We start from the raw sequence: 20389 nt of genomic DNA, 5'->3' as shown, positions 1-20389 counted from the left end.
GAAATTCACTGGTTGAGGCCTGCAAACGAAGGTCCGCCAGTGGCTGCAGGATCAACACTAGGAAGTGCCAAAAGGAATTTTAAATACGGATTTATAGTATCACATTTACTAACACGTCCCCTGGTCCTTCCAGTCAGACAGACACTTAAAGCTGAACGTCCTATTGATCAGCCTCCATTCCTGTAACCCAGTGTTTCTCAAACTTCGGACGCCGCTTGTGTGGGGAAAGCCCCTGGCGGGCCGGGCCGGTTTGTTTACCTGCCCCGTCCGCAGGTCCGGCGGATCGCGGCTCCCACTGGCTGCGGTTCACTGCTCCAGGCCAATGGGAGCTGCTGGAAGTGGCGCGGACCGAGGGACGTACTGGCCGCCGCTTCCAGCAGCTCCCGTTGGCCTGGAGCAGCGAACTGCGGCCAGTGGGAGCCGCGATTGGCTGAACCTGCGGACGTGGCAGGTAAACAAACCGGCCCGGCCTACCAGGGGCTTTCCCTACACAAGCGGCGTCCCAAGTTTGGGAAACACTGCTGTAACCTCTCCTTGCACCCAGCGTGGCTCCATCCAATTGCAGCTGCTAACATCAAACCATCCTCCTGGCCTGTTTTCACCATGTTGCAGTTACCACTGGCTCCCACTTTCCCAGTCCTGACCCTTACACACAGGACTCTCCCTGAATTAGCACATAAAGCCACGACCCTCTTCCTTCTTCAAATCCCTCCACAAGCCCCACTTCTACTGTGAAGCTCATGGACATCAACTGATCCCAGCTTGAGAGGGGGCAGTGGGGATTGCCAATATTTATTTATATCTTTTAAATATTTCAACACATGTCAAATTGTACATCCAGGCAGCCTATGTAACTGCATGAACGTACCTTATCCTCCCCCTCACCCCATTCTATTCTATGATTACATCTAAAAAGAAATAGACAAAAGATTAAGGTTGCAAAAAGTCAAACACTCTGGAGTTAGAAAATGCCCGATTTAAGGTGGTCTGTGCAACCTTCGTTCAGCCCCCTTGTGTGTATCAGTCAATATTTCTTTTTATCCTCCCCATTCAATGTGTGGCCCCAGACGTTATTTAACGCACACCATCCATCCTTGCACTGAATACAAAATGACTGATTTCCTCCCAGGCGTTTCTATGGTGCTCTCCCCACCTGAGCGATTCACAAACGTTAGGGGATTTATCTTCACAACACTCCAGAGAGCACTGGGGGGGGGGGAGGAGGCGTCATCCCCATTTTCCAGCTGAGGAACTGAGATCCAGCCAGATTTTCAAAATATTATTTGACAAAATTGTCAAGTGACCAACTCATGATGCCCAGGGCCTGATTTTTCAGAGTGCTCGGCATTTTTATAGTACTTTAGGAGGCCAAAGCACAGCTCCAGTTGTGAGTCCTCTGCACTTCTGCCAATCTGCCCCCAGGTGTCTCATGGTACCCAGAACCACTGAGGAATACACCAGGACCCCAAGGAGCACACTTTGGTACAAAGTAGAGCCGACTGCAGAAGCCCTCATCTTCAATATGAAGGTGAGGCTCGGAGACTACGGTCCCATGGGAAGCTCCACCTTGATCTCAGTGGGAGGGGTGGTCACAGATCACATTAGAATGCCTTTGGCTACACATGGCCACCTACCCAAAAAGAATCCTCTATCATTCCAAATAGAAGAGAAAGGTTTAAGTCAAACAAGCCGCCCCATGCAGTCAGTGTGCTTTAAAGACTGACTGATTATCCAACTGAAGAGCAGACAAACAACATTTAATAGCGATATCCCAAGTGGCCCAGGAATGGGGGTGGGAAGGCTGGTGTCGCAATGTATGGAAGGCATCCTGTCTTTAAATAACCTGCGGAAGTAAGTCTTGTTGAAAGCACCTCTCACAGCAAAGTGGAATGTAGTGAGGGAGGAAGACTCCATCTGGGCTAAGTATAGCCGAGTGATATAGAGATCTTAGTGCACTGGCAAATTTCAGCTTCAGTCTTTCAATTGGATCTGTACAGGCAGACTCCCGTGCTTGCACACAGGCTAACTGGGCTCCAGACAGGTGCAAGGGTCTGTCCATGTGGACTCAATTACAAGACTGGGGCCTTAAAGCAGACTTCATAGATTTCATACAGTAGATTTCATAAGCAGTCATGGGAAAGGAGGGAAGTTTCTCTCATGGAGCAATACCTGGTTAAAAGATAGGAAACAAAGGGTATGAATAACTGGCCAGTTTTCACACTGGAGAGAGGTAAATAGTGGTGTCCCCCAGGGATCTGTACTGGAACCGGTGCTGTTCAACATATTCATAATTGATCTGGAAAAAGGGGTAAACAGTGAGGTGGTAACAATTGCAGACGAGACAAAATTACTCAAGATAGTGAAGTCCAAAGCAGACCAAGAAGAGGTACAAAGGGATCTCATTAAACTGGGTGACTGGGCAACAAAATGGCAGCTGAAATTCAATGCTGATAAATGCAAAGTAATGCACATTGGAAAACATCATCCCAACTATACATACAAAATGATGGGGTCTAAATTATCTGTTACCACTCGAGAAGGAGATCTTGGAGTCATTGTGGATAGTTCTCTGAAAATGTCCGCTCAATGTGCAGCGGCAGGCAAAAAAGCGAACAGAATGTTAAGAACCATTCAGAAAGGGATAGATAATATGAATGAGGAGAGATTAAAAAGACAAACTGTTTAACTTGGACAAGAGACGACTAAGGGAGGATATTATAGAGGTCTATAAAATCGTGAATGGTAAGGAGAAAGTGAATAAGGAAGTGTAATTTACTCCTTCACATAACATAAGAATCAGATGTCACTCGATGGGCATCAGGTTTAAAATAAACATAAGGAAGTACTTCTTCAACACATAGTCAACCTGTGGAACTCATTGCCAGGGGATGTTGTGAAGGCCAAGACTATAACAGGCTTCAAAAAAGAGTTAGATAAGTTCAGGAGGATAGGTCCACTAATGACTATTAGCCAAGATGGTTAGGGATGCAATTTCATGCTCTGGGCGGCCATAGCCTCTGAAGCTGGGAATGGGCAACAGGAGATGGATCACTTGATGACTGCCTGTTCTGTTTATTCCCACTGAAGCATTGGCCACTGTCAGAAGACAAGATACTGGGTTAGATGGACCATTGGTCTGACCCAGTATGGCCGTTCTTATGTACTATCTGGAAGATCCATAGATTCACTGATTCTAAGTCCAGAAGGGACCACTGTGATCATCTAGTCTGACCTCCTGTATAACACAGGTCAAAGACCTTCCCCAAAACAATTCCTGTTAGAATTAGAGGAACTCTTTTAGAAAAAAACAGTTAAGATACGTTGAGATTTTGAGAGGATACAGTCTTTACTTTGAGTTATAAAATTAGCATGTTTTCTATTATAATATAAACGTGTGTGTGTGTGTAATTTCATGGACATAGTCCCTATCCTTTCCTGAATGACTTCCAGCCCTTATCAATATGAAAAATATTTCAAGCACAAAAAAGGGCAGCTGACCCCACAGGAAAACCTTGAAAGAACACTCTGTGACTCATCTGCTCATTTAGGCCTGGTCTACACTAGGTGTTTATGTCGAATTTAGCACCGTTAAATCGAATTAACCCTGCACCCGTCCACACCACGAGGCTATTTAGTTCGACATAGAGGGCTCTTAAATTCGACTTCTGTACTCCTCCCCAATGAGGGGAGTAGCGCTAAATTCGACGTGGCCATATCGAATTAGGCTTGGTGTGGATGGAAATCGACGCTAATAGCTCCGGGAGCTATCCCACAGTGCACCACTCTGTTGACGCTCTGGACAGCAGTCCGAGCTCGGATGCTCTGACCAGCCACACAGGAAAAGCCCCGGGAAAATTTGAATTCCTTTTCCTGTCTGGGCAGTTTGAATCTCATTTCCTGCGTGGCGAGCTCAGCAGCACTGGCAACGATGCAGAGCTCTCCAGCCGAGATTGCCATGCAATCCCAGAATAGAAAGAGGGCCCCAGCATGGACTGATCGGGAAGTCTTGGATCTCATCGCTGTGTGGGGCAATGAGTCCGTGCTTTCCGAGCTGCGCTCCAAAAGACGGAACGCAAAGATCTATGAGAAGATCTCTAAACCATGGCAGAGAGAGGATACAGCCGGGATGCAACGCAGTGCCGCGTGAAAATCAAGGAGCTGAGACAAGGCTACCAGAAGACCAAAGAGGCAAACAGACGCTCCGGATCCCAGCCCCACAGATCCTGTTTCTACGAGGCACTGCATTCCATCCTTGGTGCGGCCGCCACCACTACCCCACCACTGACCGTGGACTCTGAGAATGGGATATTGTCCACGGCCGGTTCCTTGGACATGTTAGCGGACGGGGAAGATGAGGAAGGAGATGAGGAGGACGAGGCAGTCGGCAGCGCTTACCAAGCTGATTTCCCCGACAGCCAGGAGCTCTTCATCACCCTTACAGAGATCCCCTACCAACCCTCCCCAGCATGTAACCCGGACACAGATTCAGGGGAAGGATCAAGCGGTAAGTGCTTTAAACATATAAACCTTTATTTTTTACAAAACTTGAATATTAAGACTAATAACAATCTGTGATTCATGATTTCTTCCCCCTGGGCACTTAAATAATCAGTAACAACTATTTATAAAAAAATCAAACAGTGTCCGGTTGTGCATGATTGTGCTGCCCAAGCTGCTCCACTCTTTTGTCCCTGCTACTGCAGCTAGATAAAAATCCGGTCAATATGTCCGGGAATAGAGCAGTAGTCCTCCACGGACATCTCCACAAAGCTCTCCTGCAAGTAATGGGATAGCCTGTTCATCAGGTTCCTGGGGAGAGCGGCTTTACTTGGTCCTCCGAAGTACGAGACGTTCCCGCGCCAGGAGACAAGCAGGTACTCTGGTATCAGTGCCTTGCGTAGCATGGCGGCATAGGGCCCCGGTCTCTGCAGGCTTTCTCGAAGCATCCTTTGGATCTCGGTGTCCGGGATCCTCATCAGAGTTATGTCGCTCATGACAACCTGCTTTGAATTAGGTAGGGGACTGTTAGTATTGGGACTGCTTGCAACAAGTTCCTTTACAGAACTGTGACCGCTGGTTTACAGCCACGCGGTGGGGGCGGGAGAGGGCCAGCATCCAGGGATGTTTCCCTGGCACATCCGCGAGGGGGTGGGACAGGGCCAGAGTTCCTGCTTGGCCAATTGCTGGCAGCACAGACTGGCAGTGCTTTCAGTGTGAAAGGTGGCCAGTGGTACTCCTAAAGTTTTAATCTGCCACAAGTCTACGGCTTACCATGTTTGCCTGCTACAGAGAGTACCGTGTCCTGCCCCGGTTCCCAGATCGGCAGTGCAAAAGCCCAGGCACTGAAGGCGAGGTTCGAAAATTCGACCTTGTCCTCAGTGCGCATGTGATAGCTGTGGTTCATGGTCTTGTTCACAGAGAACGACTATGTTCTTGATTCACAACTACATTTCTCTTTCGGAGGAATTCACTGCCTTTTCCTCATTCCCACAGCCACATCTGCAACTGTCTCCCAACCCAGCCTGGCATCACACTCCCAGAGGCTAGCGCACATTAGGCGGAGGAAGAAGAAGACGCGAGAGGACATGTTCTCCGAACTTATGGGCTGCTCCCAAGCCCAGGCAGCACAGCATAACCAGTGGAGGGAGAATTTGTCCCAAATGCACCAGACACACATGGAACGTGAGGAGAGGTGGCGGCAGGAAGACCAGCAGGCGAGTCAAACGCTGCTTGGACTTCTGAGGGAGCAAACGGACACGCTCCGGCGCCTTGTTGATGTTCTGCAGGAACGGAGGCAGGAGGACAGAGCCCCGCTGCAGTCTATCAGTAACCGCCCTCCCCCGCCACCAAGTCCCATACCCCCCTCGCCCAAAGTCCAAAGAAGGAGGGGCGGAAGAGTCCGTGAAAACTCTCACTCCACCCCTGCAGACTGCTCAAGCACCAGAAGGCTGTCATTCACCAAAATTTGAAAAGTCCTTTCCTGGCCGCCTCAACCAAGCCCCCGTCCAAGTTTCACCCCCCAGTTTCATGTGTGGTTGTTAATAAAAAATACGTTTCTGTTCATTACTGTTTCACTCATGCTGTTTTGAGGGAGAGTCTGTCTGCAGGGGGGGAAGGGGCTTGGTAATTGGACAGGACAGTCACCTTTAGCAGGCTACCGAGGCGGGGGCAGGTCCAGCAGCAGGGCACATACACAGTGCAGTGACTAGTTACCCTGGTCAGTCTGGGAGGTGGTTTTCATGTTCTGTGGGGGGCGGGGGGGGGGGGGTTAGTGGCTCTGTGACTTTTTGGCGGGGGAGGGCAGTTACAGATCGTATGCAGCGGTCCTTGTCCTGGATCACAGAGCCACGCAGCAGGAGATCTGTAACCCTCCTCCCCCTGCCATAAAGTCACATAGCCCCCACATACACGCAGTCCCACTCAGGAGGGCTGCCAGGCTACGCTGAAACAACCAGTCCGCTACTGTGAATCCTGTCATTCCTGGAGTTTAGAAGGATCATTTGCATCAGTACACTACACCCGCTCCCCACCACAGTCTGCGTCCCCGGTTTCAAAGATTCCCGCGAAAACAGTACTAAAGACAACGGTGTTCAATAACAAAAGTAAAACTGATTTTATTATTTTGGAAGGGGGTGAAGGGGGTCTGTAACTGGAGAGGATAGTCATCCTTAACTGGGTAAAGAAACGGGGGCAGGTTCAGCTTCTCTGTACAGAAAGTTAAAAGTCACGGGTTACCCTGCTCACTGTGGAACCTGGCTTTCAAAGCCTCCCGGATGCACAGCGCGTCCCGCTGGGATCTTCTAATCGCCCGGCTGTCTGGCTGGGCGTAATCAGATGCCAGGCTATTTGCCTCAACCTCCCACCCCGCCATAAAGGTCTCCCCCTTGCTCTCACACAGATTGTGGAGCACACAGCAAGCAGCTATAACAATGGGGATATTGGTTTCGCTGAGATCACAGCGAGTGAGTAAGCTTCTCCATCTCCCCTTGAGACGGCCAAAAGCACACTCCACCACCATTCTGCACTTGCTCAGCCGGTAGTTGAAGAGTTCTTTTTCAGAGTCCAGGGCGCCAGTGTAGGGCTTCATGAGCCAGGGCATTAGCGGGTAGGCTGGGTCCCCAAGGATCACTGTAGGCATCTCCACATCCCCAAGAGTTATTTTGTGGTCCGGGAAGTAAATACCTTCCTGCAGCCGTCTAAACAGACCAGAGTTCCTGAAGACGCGAGCGTCATGAACCTTGCCCGGCCATCCAACGTTGATGTTGGTAAATCGTCCCCTGTGGTCCACCAGTGCTTGCAGCATCATTGAAAAGTAGCCCTTTCGGTTGATGTACTGGCTGGCCTGGTGGTCCGGTCCCAGGATAGGGATGTGAGTTCCATCTATAGCCCCACCGCAGTTTGGGAATCCCATCGCGGCGAAGCCATCTATGATGACCTCCATGTTTCCCAGGGTCACTACCTTTGAGAGCAGTACCTTGACGATTGCGTTGGCTACTTGCATCACAACAACCCCCACGGTAGATTTGGCCACGCCAAACTGGTTCGCGACAGACCGGTAGCTGTCCGGCGTTGCAAGCTTCCAGAGGGCTATGGCCACTCGCTTCTGGACAGTCAGGGCTGCTCGCATCCGGGTGTCATTGCGCTTCAGGGCAGGGGACAGCAACTCACAAAGTTCCAGGAAAGTCCCCTTCCGCATGCGAAAGTTTCGCAGCCACTGGGATTCGTCCCAGACCTGCAGCACTATGCGGTCCCACCAGTCAGTGCTTGTTTCCCGTGCCCAGAATCGCCGTTCCAGAACATCCAGATGACCCATTGTCACCGTGATGTCCTCGGAACTGGGTCCCGTGCTTTGTGAGAGGTCTGTGCCCCTCTCAGAGTTCAGGCCCTCACCGCGGTGCCGTAGCCTCCTCGCCTGGTTCATCTGCATCTGCCTCTGGGAAAGGTGGATGATAACCTGCGAGGCGTTCACAAGTGCCACAACTGCAGCGATGGTCGCAGCGGGATCCATGCTCGCAGTGCTGTGGCGTCCGCGCTGTCACTGACCCGAAAAGTGCGCGAACTGATTTCCCGCCGGCGCTTTCAAGGAGGGAGGGAGGGCGGTAGTGACAGAAGGATGACGACAATTACCCAAAAGCACCCTCGACCCTTTTTTTTTACCCAGAAGGCATTGGCGGCTCGATCCAGAATTCCAATGGGCAGCGGGGACTGCGGGAACTGTGGGATAGCTGCCCACAGTGCACCGCTTCCAATGTCGACACTTTCCCCGTTAGTGTGGACTCACAAAGTCGAATTACTGTCCTTAGTGTGGACACACAAGTTCGACTTTGCAATATCGATTCCACATATTCGATTTAAGTGAAATCGAAATACCCTCGTAGTGTAGACATACCCTTAGAGAAAAAAGAAAAAACCCAGGCCATTTGCAGGAGAGAGAGATACACCTGTTCTCAAGAGCCCATCGGCTCCCACAGCTTATTTGCACCTGAAATCCTAATCCTCCATTTGTGACTCACTTGCACAGCAGCTAATTACAATGTCACAAACACAGGGTTTATGGTTTCAAATGGGGAATAAGCAGCAGGAACAGACACTAAAATAGGTGGATAATTAAATAAATAAAAAAATTAATCCAAGCCCCTGTATTCATACCCCTGTTAATAAAGGCAAGGAGAAGAGAGAGGCAGAAAGTGAGGGTTTTTTAAACTGAAGAACTCTTATAACAGAATTAGATAAACCATAGGAAATCATGCAAACAGAGCAAAAAGTACCTCCATGGAAAGGGGTAGATGACATTCAACAACATCCTTTTTATGCTCAAAATGGGCTTACAAATGTTGTATAGACTTTGTGCGTGCTTGCAGCATTGGTAAAGAGAATTGAGTCTCAATGACGTATCAAGAAGAAGCCAACTTTAATGTTTGTAACTCCTGCTCAGAATTACCCAAGCGCAAAATTTCTGATCAGAACATGTGGGGGGAAAGTACATTTTCACATCCAAACTAAGTCAAAAATGGTTGCATAAAATTTGATCACATTTCCCCAAAATGTGTGTGTGTTATATACACACACCCCAATGATAGCAAGGGAGCGGCCACAGTCCTGAACAGACAGTTTTGTGCTGTAGAAATCAGCTCTCTGTGAGCTGAGGGGTGAAAACATTATCTGAGAGCTGGTCTATACTTGAAATGCTACAGTGGCACAGATATACGCTGAAGCAGTACAGCGTCAGACACTACCTATGCTGATGGGAGAGTTCTACCATCAGTGTGGTTAATCCACATCCAGCAGAGGCTGTAGCTAAATCAATGGATGAATTCTTCTATCAATCTAGCGTTGTCTACACCAGGGTGTGGATTTTTCACACCTGAGTGATATAGCTGGTTCGACCTAATTTTTTAGTATAGACCAGGCCTCCACTAGACGCAATGAAGGATAAGAATAAAGTCCTTTCCAGATGGCCAACGTTCTCCCTTGTTACCAATAGCAAAGACAGTATGTTGGTCTGGGTGCAAGACCTGGGTTGAAAACTCACTTATTTCAGAAACAGACAAGAGAAATGGGGATGCTCACCCACAAGAGGTCATCTGGCTGGATGACAATTGCTCATTTGATATCATTTTAAGGCAGTGGTTCCAGCAGAATTGGATAGCCACAAAGTAGTTGGAGAAGGGTAACCTGACATCACAACATAACGTCAAGGAGTTGTGACTATTCTGGGGTTGTGAGACTCCATCCAATGCAACAGTCTCACTTTCTCCTGCCCCAGGGTGCTCTGGAGGCATAGAAAGGGATCACCACAGCCAGGGTTGATTGGGTCAACCCACAGTCTGGCATATTGATAACATGCAATGAAGATCATGCTGTATTTACAAGGAGACACCTGATATTACTCCCAAATATGTAAAGAACAGTCCCAAATAACCGTAGCACGATCCTGTAGTCATGGGTTTCCATGGTAGCAAGTTAGCCTGCTGCTGGGGGGAGACTAGGAAAACACCTAAGGTAACAGCTCTGGGTACATAAGGAAAGCAAGAGGAGAAGGCTCTTCCTCCTGACAAATTAGAAGCCCTGGAGTCAGCTTCTAAACCAAAATTCAATCCGAAAGTTGCTGTTAATGGATATTTTCTTCCAGGAAGATACAGTTACTGCTGCTGGATCTGATTTATTTTCTTACAGCGCTTGTGTTTCAATGCTAACAAAATTCCATCTGTGCAGAAACGCCCTTCATTGAGTCCTTTGGCCACACCATGACAGCATGCTTGGCCTGCTTGCTTCTTCAGAACCAAAGCCCTCCATGTGAAATCTGCTTTGAAGACTAACCGGTATCCTTGTTGTTTACAGCTGATGCAGTTTGCCAGAACAAGCTATTAGTTTGTTAATCCAAGGCACCCAAAATTCACAAGACAGAGGCCAAGGCCCATAAGGAAAGAACTAATCACCAGAAGCCAGTACAAAGTGTAGTCCAAGCACCCACCTGCTCCATCATTTAGTCTCTGTGAGCTTGCTAGCATATTGAGGAAAGCTGCTGCAGTTTAATGACCTGCATCTGAACAAAATTGGGGCACCCCTGACTTACAAACTATTCGGTAATGGATGGACCCAGATATCAAGACATGGATATATTTTGACAACGTCTAGCTTGCTCCAAAATTTTGCAGTGCCGTATCATTTTGTGTCTAGGGCCAACAACATCATATTTAAAATATATCAGCTGTGCCGTGCTATCAAGTTAATTTGATTCTCATGATCACCTTGGAGTCTTCCTCACACGAATGCTGAGCTGTCCCTTTTTCAGATCTTCAGAGATCCCGGGATGGCAATTTGCGGCAGGACTTTTACAAATTTATTAAAGTAACAGTGTCAACGATCACCAAGAGTGATAATGAGCAGGGAAAGCCAGATGTGTTCTAATTACAGAGACAGGATGACAAGCGATCAGCGATGCTCAGTAAGAATTAAAAAATCCCTCACTTAGCATTAAGCTGTAAAAAACTGACACTAAAATCTGCTTGCATCTGCCAGAAGAAATCAAGGGAGTATCAGTGGCTCATACGCATCTGTCAAAGAGCCAAGGAGACCAGATGTACCAATCCAGCCTAATGCATTTATCACATTTCAAGACAGAAAGAAGCCTTTTTACTTTCTATCAAGTTTGTTGCAGAGAACAGAAGCTATTTTCCCTCCAAAGACTTAGTTAACTCCTTTCAAACGCCATTTACTCTAGCCCCTCCTACTCGTATACTAACATCACCACCATGTTGTACTTCTGTAAAAGCACCTTTTACCTGTGCCTCGCAAAGTATTTTACAAACATTAGCAAACTAAGCCTCGCAATAGCCCTGAAAGTGTTCTCTGAATTTTACAAGCAAATCAACTGAGGCACTGGGAGTTCAAGTGACTTGCCCATGGTGACACAGCGAGTAAGTGGCAGAGTCATGAATAGAGCCCAGGTCTCCTGCCTCTTGGTCCTGTGATTTAACCATATACCATCCTGTCTCTAATCAATATGTATTTCCTGTAACTAACTCACTCCTCTTCTGGAAAGAAATTCTGCCTCTAGCACCCAGACCTTTGAGATAAAATTCACCAGCCCTTTGATGGAGAAAGGGAAAACGTAGCTCTTGAAAAGGCCCCTTTTGGTTGAACTGGGAGCTGTTTTGACTTGCTCAGATGGTTCAGTGCAGTCTTGGAAGAGTGCTTCACTGCAGCCTATTTGGTTTTGTGGTTCTGCTGGCACTGCTAGGAGAGTGCTGGTGCAATTGCATGGACAGGAAATGTTGCAAGACTTCCCTCATCTGGGCAACTGGGAATTTGCCTTTCTATTCTACTGAGGTACTTACATGGCACCTGGCATCTGAGTTTATGTGGAAGACTTGGGCTGCCTGTACTCCTGTATCAAATATAAACCCACCGTTCCTTTTCTAGCCAGCCATCTGTCATATGTGCAAGTCTGATCGTCACATTGGTACCTGCCATACTCCACTAGGAGTATATCCCAAGCTGCTTTCAAACTCACAAAGCCTCAGTCTCTGACATGCAACCAGGTTTTTTAGATTCACTCAGGTAGTACAGCCATATATCAGCCTTTCACAAAGGCAAATGCACAGGTTGTCAGTACAGTAACAGCTCCTTTGGTTATTGCTTTAAAGAGCTAGCCCATCGTCTGGACACTATCTCCTTTTTGAGAATACATTAGCTTGACACACTTCAACCTTCCATCATTATAGAGACAGGTATGCGCCAAACCCATCAATCTGGTGTTCTCATTACAGAGTGTGGAAATTTCCATCAGAAACAGTGAAGTCCTGAGATGAGGTTACAGCACACAATATTTTCTTCTAAAGTAATGAATCCCACTAAAACTGCTAAGATCCATTTTCCTTACGTCCCTCAAGACCCCTCGTTCTGAGACCGTCTCAGAACTGGTCTTGACAGGGTATGAGATGTACTTAAATTTTCTGGATGTCTCTTATTCTGCCCCTTGCCGGTGGTTCTATGACAAAATCAATTTCCTAATGTCTTGGTTCTTCTCTGTGTCCATTTTTAAATCTAGGCAATGCACTGGCCTTTCCTTAAATCAACAGATACTTCAAAAGTTTTCAAGCGATAATACACCCTGTAGTAATGACAGCCATGTAATAAATGACATTCCCTCACCTGCACTTTGACCACCTTCCTTGGGAGAACTTCAAACAAGCCAAGCCCCCACGCAGCTTCGAACAGCTGCCATTTTTCTTAACTTGCCACCAAGACGTTTCCTTTTTTTCCTCCTTCTTCACCAATAGCCCTGCTCCCTCCTAAAACAACACTGACCCAAAGCCCAGCACAACCAATATGCACTTCAAAGCCAGGAACAGGCCTACGTTCTGGAAATGGGAACTGCACACCACTGGAAAAGGAGGAGTTCTCCGTTCCAATGGAACAACCAGCACTAGCTTCCAAGCCCTAAAGAGCCGGAGAGATGGGACTTTAAAATTAAGACATTTGTATGTATCGAAGGGTTATTTCAGGTCATTTTTAAAAGATGTTTCATATTTTAATTATAATTTCCCCCTGCTTCTGATCCCCGTACAACCGGAATCATGATAGTTAAGGTACCTGGGCTTTATAAATGAAGGGATACAAGACATAGCCCCAATATATATTTTTTAGGAATTCTAAATCTTTTCTGCAATCATTTTTCTGTGAACTCTGTGGCCTACGCAAAGTACATGATGGTGTGGAGTTGTATGAAGGATTTTACTGGCATCCGGTTGGGATGACCTGCATAACTCACTTAAATTATAACTGAAATATTTGGTCAGGTAAAAGGCATCACCCCCACCCCACCACCACCATTATCCACCTTCCTCATGTGGCTGGAGATATTTTATTTGAAGTCTTAAAATGTTAAAATACAACAAGACAGACCACCCATTAAAATTATTCAGAGCTCAGGGCCAGTGGGAACTGAATGTTGCAGAACTGAAGATCAGAACCCATTACAGAATGTTACAGAACCCATTTGATCAATATTTCAATAATACATGTAATAACACTGAACACTTTCCATAAGAGAGTATCATGATCCCTATTTTTATAGATGAGGACACTGACACACACAGAGAGGTTAAGTGACTTCCCCAAGGTCGCAGAGTCAGTGGCAGAGACGGGACTTAGAACCCATGTCTGAATTCCCAGTCTTGCATCTTAAGTTTTATACCGTGCTGCCCTCTGAAGTGTTGCTGGGAACTTTTCCTCAGTAGGGTTCATTTCCAGTGGAACAATTACTCAAAACAGCCATGATTATTATTACAGAATGGTCCATAATTAATAGCAAAAAGCAATTTTAATGTTGCTTTATATTAAAAGGTGATGACTGTCAAATATGTAGGGCATAGCTGAGATGCCATAATGATTATTAACACTGATAAAAGACAGGCTCAGTTTAAAGTTACACAGAAAGGGGGGGAAAAATCTTTTAGGAACATTAGCCCACATTCCTACTGTTAGATAAAATGAAAGAAGGTAACCAGTGTGATGAGGAGAAAGGCATAGACACCTCATGCAGAAGGCAGATCTCACTGCCAATTCTGGTCCACATCAGAGTCATGCAACCTCTAAGAATTCTTTGGTTTGGTCAATTTCTCCTTTACTACATTTCATCTTAGTGTTATTCTATGGCTATGCCATTCAAATACCATATAGAACACGATGCCATTGGGATAATAATACAGCTGCTGCTGCATTATAAATAGTGATGTTTTTACCCATCCTACCCACCTCAGAACAGTGGAATATTGGCATATTAACACACTTGCTCTCAGTGAAATGGATGTCTCATTTCCTTCACACAGCTTAATTACTACTTTATTGCTTCCCCCCCCTTTAAACAGTAAATACATGTTAACATTGTGAGAGGAAGGATTGCCCAGTGGTTAGGGTGCCAGCCTGCGTAACTTGTGTGTGATTCCCTGCTCTGCATGTGTGACCGGGGGCAAGTCACTCAGTCTCTGCACGCTCAGTTCTCCATGTATAAATTGGAACAACAGCATTTTCCTATTTCACAGCCCTGTTGTGAGGGTAAATACAGTCAAGTGCTCAGATACAAAGATAGAGAGACTATTCCTCTTGGAAGCCTCTATCCATAACCTCGTCTACAGAATAGAGCTGACTGCTATATGTCACACCTTAAGTGGCTGTCTTGGATAGATTCAACAAAAAGTTGCATTTTAAAATACAAAACCACTGCCCCAAAGTCAATCTACTCCCTAAAAAGGGAAAACAAGTTGGACTGCATATGTGACACTCCTTTACCAGGGCTCTGTTCTACTCACGAGCTATACTGTGACCACCAAAGTGGTATTTGGGCGCCTCGGCTAAAATAAAAAGCAAGGGAACTCAATTCCCAGAGTTTAATGGAGCTAAGAAACTAGAATGATAGCAACCTTTGAGTCTCACCCTCTCCAAATCACATCAGTAGTGTTTTCCCTTTCCGTCTTCCTCTGACATTGCTGTCAAGTCTTTTATTACTGTATCAATCATAGTGATGGAAACCTCAGTACTAGACACCTGCATTTGTGGCATGCAGTTAAAGATAAATAAATCTGCTAAGTTTAAATTAAGCTTGCCATGTGAGCCCCCCCCCCCCCTCGTGACTGCCAATGGGGAACGAGAGACAAGCCAACGCTACAAAGCATCAGAGTCCGAGTTTAAGGCTAGAAGGGACTACCAGATCATCTAGTGCAGTGGTTCCCAAACTTTAACAACCTGCGAACCCCTTTCACTATAATGTCAAGTCTCGCGAACCCCCTCCTAAAAATGAATATTTCCAGGGATTTTCTCCTTTACTTGAGTATAAATGATAAAAGCAATGATCTTGGAAATATAAAATTTGATTTTATGACATGCTTATTACACACTATTTATTGTTGTTTATTATTTATCATTACAGTATTCTTATTACATTATGAAAACGGCAACACTCTTCCAAGATCTCACTTTTGTAGCCTGTATCACTCTGAATAAGCCTGTTATAAGACAAGGCTCCTATGTTTCATCAAGGAGTATCAGATGTGAACGAGCAGGAAGGTATTTAAGAAGCCAACTCAAAGAGTTCTTCCTACACAAGCATTCAGGTCTTGAGCAGTCCAGGCAAACAACGCACGTTGCAACAAAACTTAAACTTGTTCTTCATAATAATTTAAAAAACACGACTAGCTGCCTATTTAATTTTAAAAACAGCAAAAAATATCCACCTCCCTTTCCATTTCTAACAAGGAGTCTTGAAGTTGAAATCTCCTCAGTGTGATAGATAGGCTTGCTTTGATCTGCTTAGCTCTTGGAAGTCCAGGGGCTCTGGGCTGCTGGCTCCGTGCTGCCTGGGGTCCATAGGGACAGCTCTGTCCGCTATTATGGATTTTTTCCCCCGAGAGTCCCCTGTAACATTTCACAAACCCCAGTTTGGGAACCACGGATCTAGGGTGACCTCACCTCCTGTATATCACAGCCACTAACCATCGCCCAGCACCTGCACATGAAACCCAACAATGGAATTAGGCAGAGAACGGGAGGGACCAAGATGCACTAATGCCCAGGGCCCCTGCAACGGCAGGGAACTGATTAAGTGAGACATACACAGATAGACTCATAGACTTTAAGGTCAGAAGGGACCATTATGATCATCTAGTCTGACCTCCCGCATGATGCAGGCCACAAAAGCTGGCCCACCCACTCCTGGAATAATTCTCTCCCTTGACTCAGATGTTGAAGTCCCCAAATCGTGATTTAAAGACTTCAAGTCACAGAGAATCCTCCAGCCAGCGACCCCTGCCCCATGCTGCGGAGGAAGGCGAAAAACCTCCAGGGCCTCTGCCAATCTACCCTGGAGGAAAGTTCCTTCCCGACCCCAAATATGGCGATCAGCTTAACCCCGAGCATGCGGGCAAGATTCTCCAGCCAGACCCTCCGGAAAAAGTTCACTGTAGTAACTTTTAATATCCCATCATTGACACCTGCAAGTAGACGAGCTAAGGTGGTCTCTCGCTTGGAGTCTCCCACATGTAGCTCTGTTTTCAGTGGACCTTGTATACCAGTGGTGGGATTGTGGTGCCCACTGAAATTGTGACAATGCCTAGGGGTGCTGGCAGGAGTGTTGTAGGAGGCGGTTTCCCTTACTGGTTAGGTATGTAGCAAACAAATTGCACAGGTAGGTCATAATTTGGATTATTTGCAGAAATTTAGATCTGAATTTATGCCTGTGCAGTTAAGTGTTAATACAGGGTCACAGTTCAGATTGTATGTGGAACCTTGACTTTGAATGTTACTGACGTAATTAATTAATGCTAGGGGTACATGCAAGTCACTAGGAAGAAACTGCCATGCTGCTCCGATCTGGTGGTCTCTCTAGACTAGTATCCTGTTTCCAACAATGGCGAGTGCCAGATGCTTCAGAGGAAGGTATAAAATCTCCATAATGGACAAATATGGAATATCCTGACAACAGATGTTTCTTCCTAATCCTCAGCAATAACAGATTGGCTTATACCCTGATGCATGAATTTACACATCCCTTCTAAGTATTTCTAATTGTATCTAATGTAATTGAAGATGTTATTATCAATACATATGTTTAATCTTTGTTTGAATCCTAATGTCTTGCCCTCGATGTTATCTAGTGGCAATGAGTTCCACAGGTTGATCACATGTTGTGTAAAAAACTATTTCCTTTTATCACTTTAAAATTTGTTGCTTTTCAATTTCATTGAATGTCCATTGACTCTTGTACTGCAAGGATAAATAGGAGCAGCTGATTTACTTTGTTTACCATCATCTCCCCTCTTATTTATCTACTCTATAAACTACATTGTCCTAATCTTTTCACTCTCTCAGTACTTGGGAAGCCTTTCCTATTCCTACTCGTTTTTGCTGCCTGTCTCTGGATACCTTCTATTTCTGCAGTAGCTTTTTTAACATGGGCAATCTAAACCAAACATAGTATTCAAAGTTATGGTGTGCCATTAATTTGCATAATTGCTTTAACATCTTTTCAGTATTATTCTTTACCCCATTCCTTATGCATCCTACTATGGTTTGCTTTTTTGGATTGTTACTGTGTATTGACTTGAGCTGATAATTTTTTTGACCTGCTACAATGGTGACCAACTCCTTTTCCTGAGTGACTTCTGACTCTCAGCTACTACAGTGATGAGTATGGTACAACGGAGGACAAACATCACATTGTGTGTTGGAGACACCCCCCCCCCCCCCCGCCCCCAACAAATTTGGGAAGGTCACAGTTTAGGCCAACAGTCCCTTGCAAAAAATTGTGTTAATGGATCATATTCTGCCATGTGTTATATGTCACATCCCATAATACTGAGCTCATATTAAAATTCAGTAATGTTGGATCTACACACCATCATATTAACTATAATATACACACTCTGCTCATGTATTTAACCAAAATAATATCATGAGCTATGTATTTCCACAGCAACTCTCTCCAGTATCTGGGTGCTGAACTACTAACAACTGCATTTTTTCCACCCTTAAACAAACCCTCAAGTTACTCACTGCTGCACTAACTTTCGGTGTTTTAGTGAGGGCAGTAAGTGTCCGACATACGAACACAATGGCAAAGCAAATGTCACGTTGGTTTGAAATGTTGATACAGATCAATTACACTTAGAAAGGCAATTGCATGTAGTGGGTGTGTGTATAATACACGTGGATTATTGGTATTATGTTGGGAATTTCAGTATTGCTATTAGAACAAAAAATATAGTCTTGGGTAGAAGTCCATTGCATAGACACTTATAAGGCAGTTTTCCTAATCCATTCTGCTGGTGATTTACTTGGCAAACAGTTAAACATCTTATATAATATTAAGAAGCTCACGCTAATGCCTAACATGATGAATGCATTGCTCGGGCTTGCAGAGTTAACGTGTCAAATGAACCATCAGCAAGGAAAGAAGAGCAAGCGGGAGCACAACCCCACAAGCAGATTCAGTTGTCTGGTCCACAGCAGGAAATTTCTTACCCAGTTTTCAGCAGCAGGGCAGCTGCACCAGTATTACCAACAGTGTAAAGTCTAGGGTAGACTAGGCATAGGTGTCTCGTCTCCTTAATGGGATTAGCTGTGTCAGGACCCTTATACCAGGTCTCTGCTGGAGTTTACACCACTGAGAACATCAGCGCAACTGAACAGTTGTTCTGGAATAAGAAATTTCCCGTTGTAGACAGATGCATCCTGGAGGAAGCAGGTAAGACTCAAAGGCTGATTAAACTAGACATTGCTGTCTCGCAGCCCGCGGTTCCCTACCCTTCGGGGTCACTATGACAGTTTCTCAGACTGAGTTCAGCGGTGCCAGCCAGAGCCCACTGCCTGCCCTCTGACCCACCACCCACCTTGGCCCGCCACACAGACGCCAGTCTTGGCCCCGGTGCCACAGGGGGTGAGAAGATGTAAATCTGAATGGGACGCTGCAGAGTGGTGCGGAGCCCAGTGCAAGGAGGGGTAGGGGAGAGACCAAATCCAGATGTGCACGGGGGGGCGGGGGGGGGATTCACATGGAGACAGCAGATTTAAGATCGAGATTTTGCTTTTATTACAGACCAGCAGCAATCGCCACCTCACAGAGTGGGTCCCACTCACCCCCTACAGGAGACACACCCTGCCCCTCCCACCTCCCCCTATCTCCCCTAGCTACCCCCTGCCCTATAACTGCCCCCACCCCCCTGTGCCCCCCTCCCCTCCAGCTCCCACTCCCCACAGATCCCCCCTCCCCTCACTCCTACCAGGGCTGCCCCCTCCCCCATAGCTACACCTGCCCTGGCTGCCCCTCCCCCTCTGGCTGCCCCCTGGAGCTGCCCTGGCTCCCCCCGGCTGCCCCCGCTACCTGCCATCCCGGGACCCGCAGGTGAGTCACATTTCGGCAAGCAGGGCTCAGACTGACACGGAACGGACAAAGGGCGCCGCCATTTTGGAGACGGGCGGAAGCGGCGGCGTCTCACCTCCCCAGCCCCATGCCCCACGGGCTTCCGGCGCATGCGCAGCCACAGCGAGGGAAGCACGGGCGGCTGACAGGCCTCTCTAGCGCATGCGCCGCTGCTCCGAAGCGTCAGGGCGGGGCATTGAGAGCGAGCAGCGGGCCTTGCGGATCACGTGGTGTTTCCCAGGGCTCTCCCCAGCGCCATGACACCAGAGGCAGCAGCAAGCACCAGAGGCAGAGGCAGCAGCTGGGCATTGCACAGACAGTGCAGCAGAGCTGGGCTCAGGCAGGGGCCTGGCTTTGTAGCCATAGCCAGGGTCCAAGGGACGGGGCTGTGCCTCCCAACGCCCTGTGGCCATGCGGAGCGCGGGTGCCCCGGTGAAACATTTATGCCACCCCTGTGCCAAGCCACTTCCTGGCATGATCCTAGCCCGCCGGGAAGGCTAAAACTGTGACTGCCAGACAAACTGACATCAGCATTGCCAGCCGCAGGCATTCGCCAATCTTTCTTTCTCTTTGCTTTCTGAGGCTGCGCTCAGGTCCCATGTTCAAGCTTTTCTTTGCAACCATGAGGGCTAGACACTCACTCGTTTAGAAAGGGAAGCTGAGATTCTCACATGAGTCCAGCAGCTGGGGCTTTGGGGAAGAAACACCAAGTATCACAAGACTTTCAGTAGAACGGTGAGAGTTCGTAACAGCGTTACGTGGGCATGGAGGGAGAGGTGATCTTTCAGGGATCAAGCATGTAGGGCTTTGACTATCAGGACGGAGACCTTGAACTGGACTTCCCTGAAAGCATCAGGATATGCCAGGTCTTCAGGGCCACTCTGGATCTGGGTATGGTTACACAGCAACTAGACTAGTCTATGCAGCTGGCCCATGCCAGGCGACTCAGGCTTGTGGGGCTCGGGCTGC

At 47.0% G+C, this 20389-nt stretch overlaps 1 protein-coding gene across 1 annotated transcript in view; it reads right to left on the bottom strand.

Annotated features, from left to right (window-relative positions):
- The window catches only part of ZBTB17 (zinc finger and BTB domain containing 17), a 37976-nt gene extending 18492 nt beyond the window's left edge, over positions 1 to 19484 (bottom strand). The window contains exon 1 of the mRNA XM_024206424.2: positions 19382 to 19484. Within this exon, the coding sequence (XP_024062192.2) occupies positions 19382 to 19388 (7 nt within the window). The 5' untranslated portion in view covers positions 19389 to 19484. The remainder of the gene's footprint in view (positions 1 to 19381) is intronic.
- Between the last annotated feature and the right edge of the window lie 905 nt (positions 19485 to 20389).

Source organism: Terrapene carolina, unplaced genomic scaffold (genome assembly GCF_002925995.2).
Source record: "Terrapene carolina triunguis isolate 2854851 unplaced genomic scaffold, T_m_triunguis-2.0 Scaffold714, whole genome shotgun sequence".
Taxonomy (NCBI): Eukaryota; Metazoa; Chordata; order Testudines; family Emydidae; genus Terrapene; species Terrapene triunguis.
Note: the sequence above shows the minus strand (reverse complement) of the source record. Positions and strands in the feature narration are given on the sequence as shown.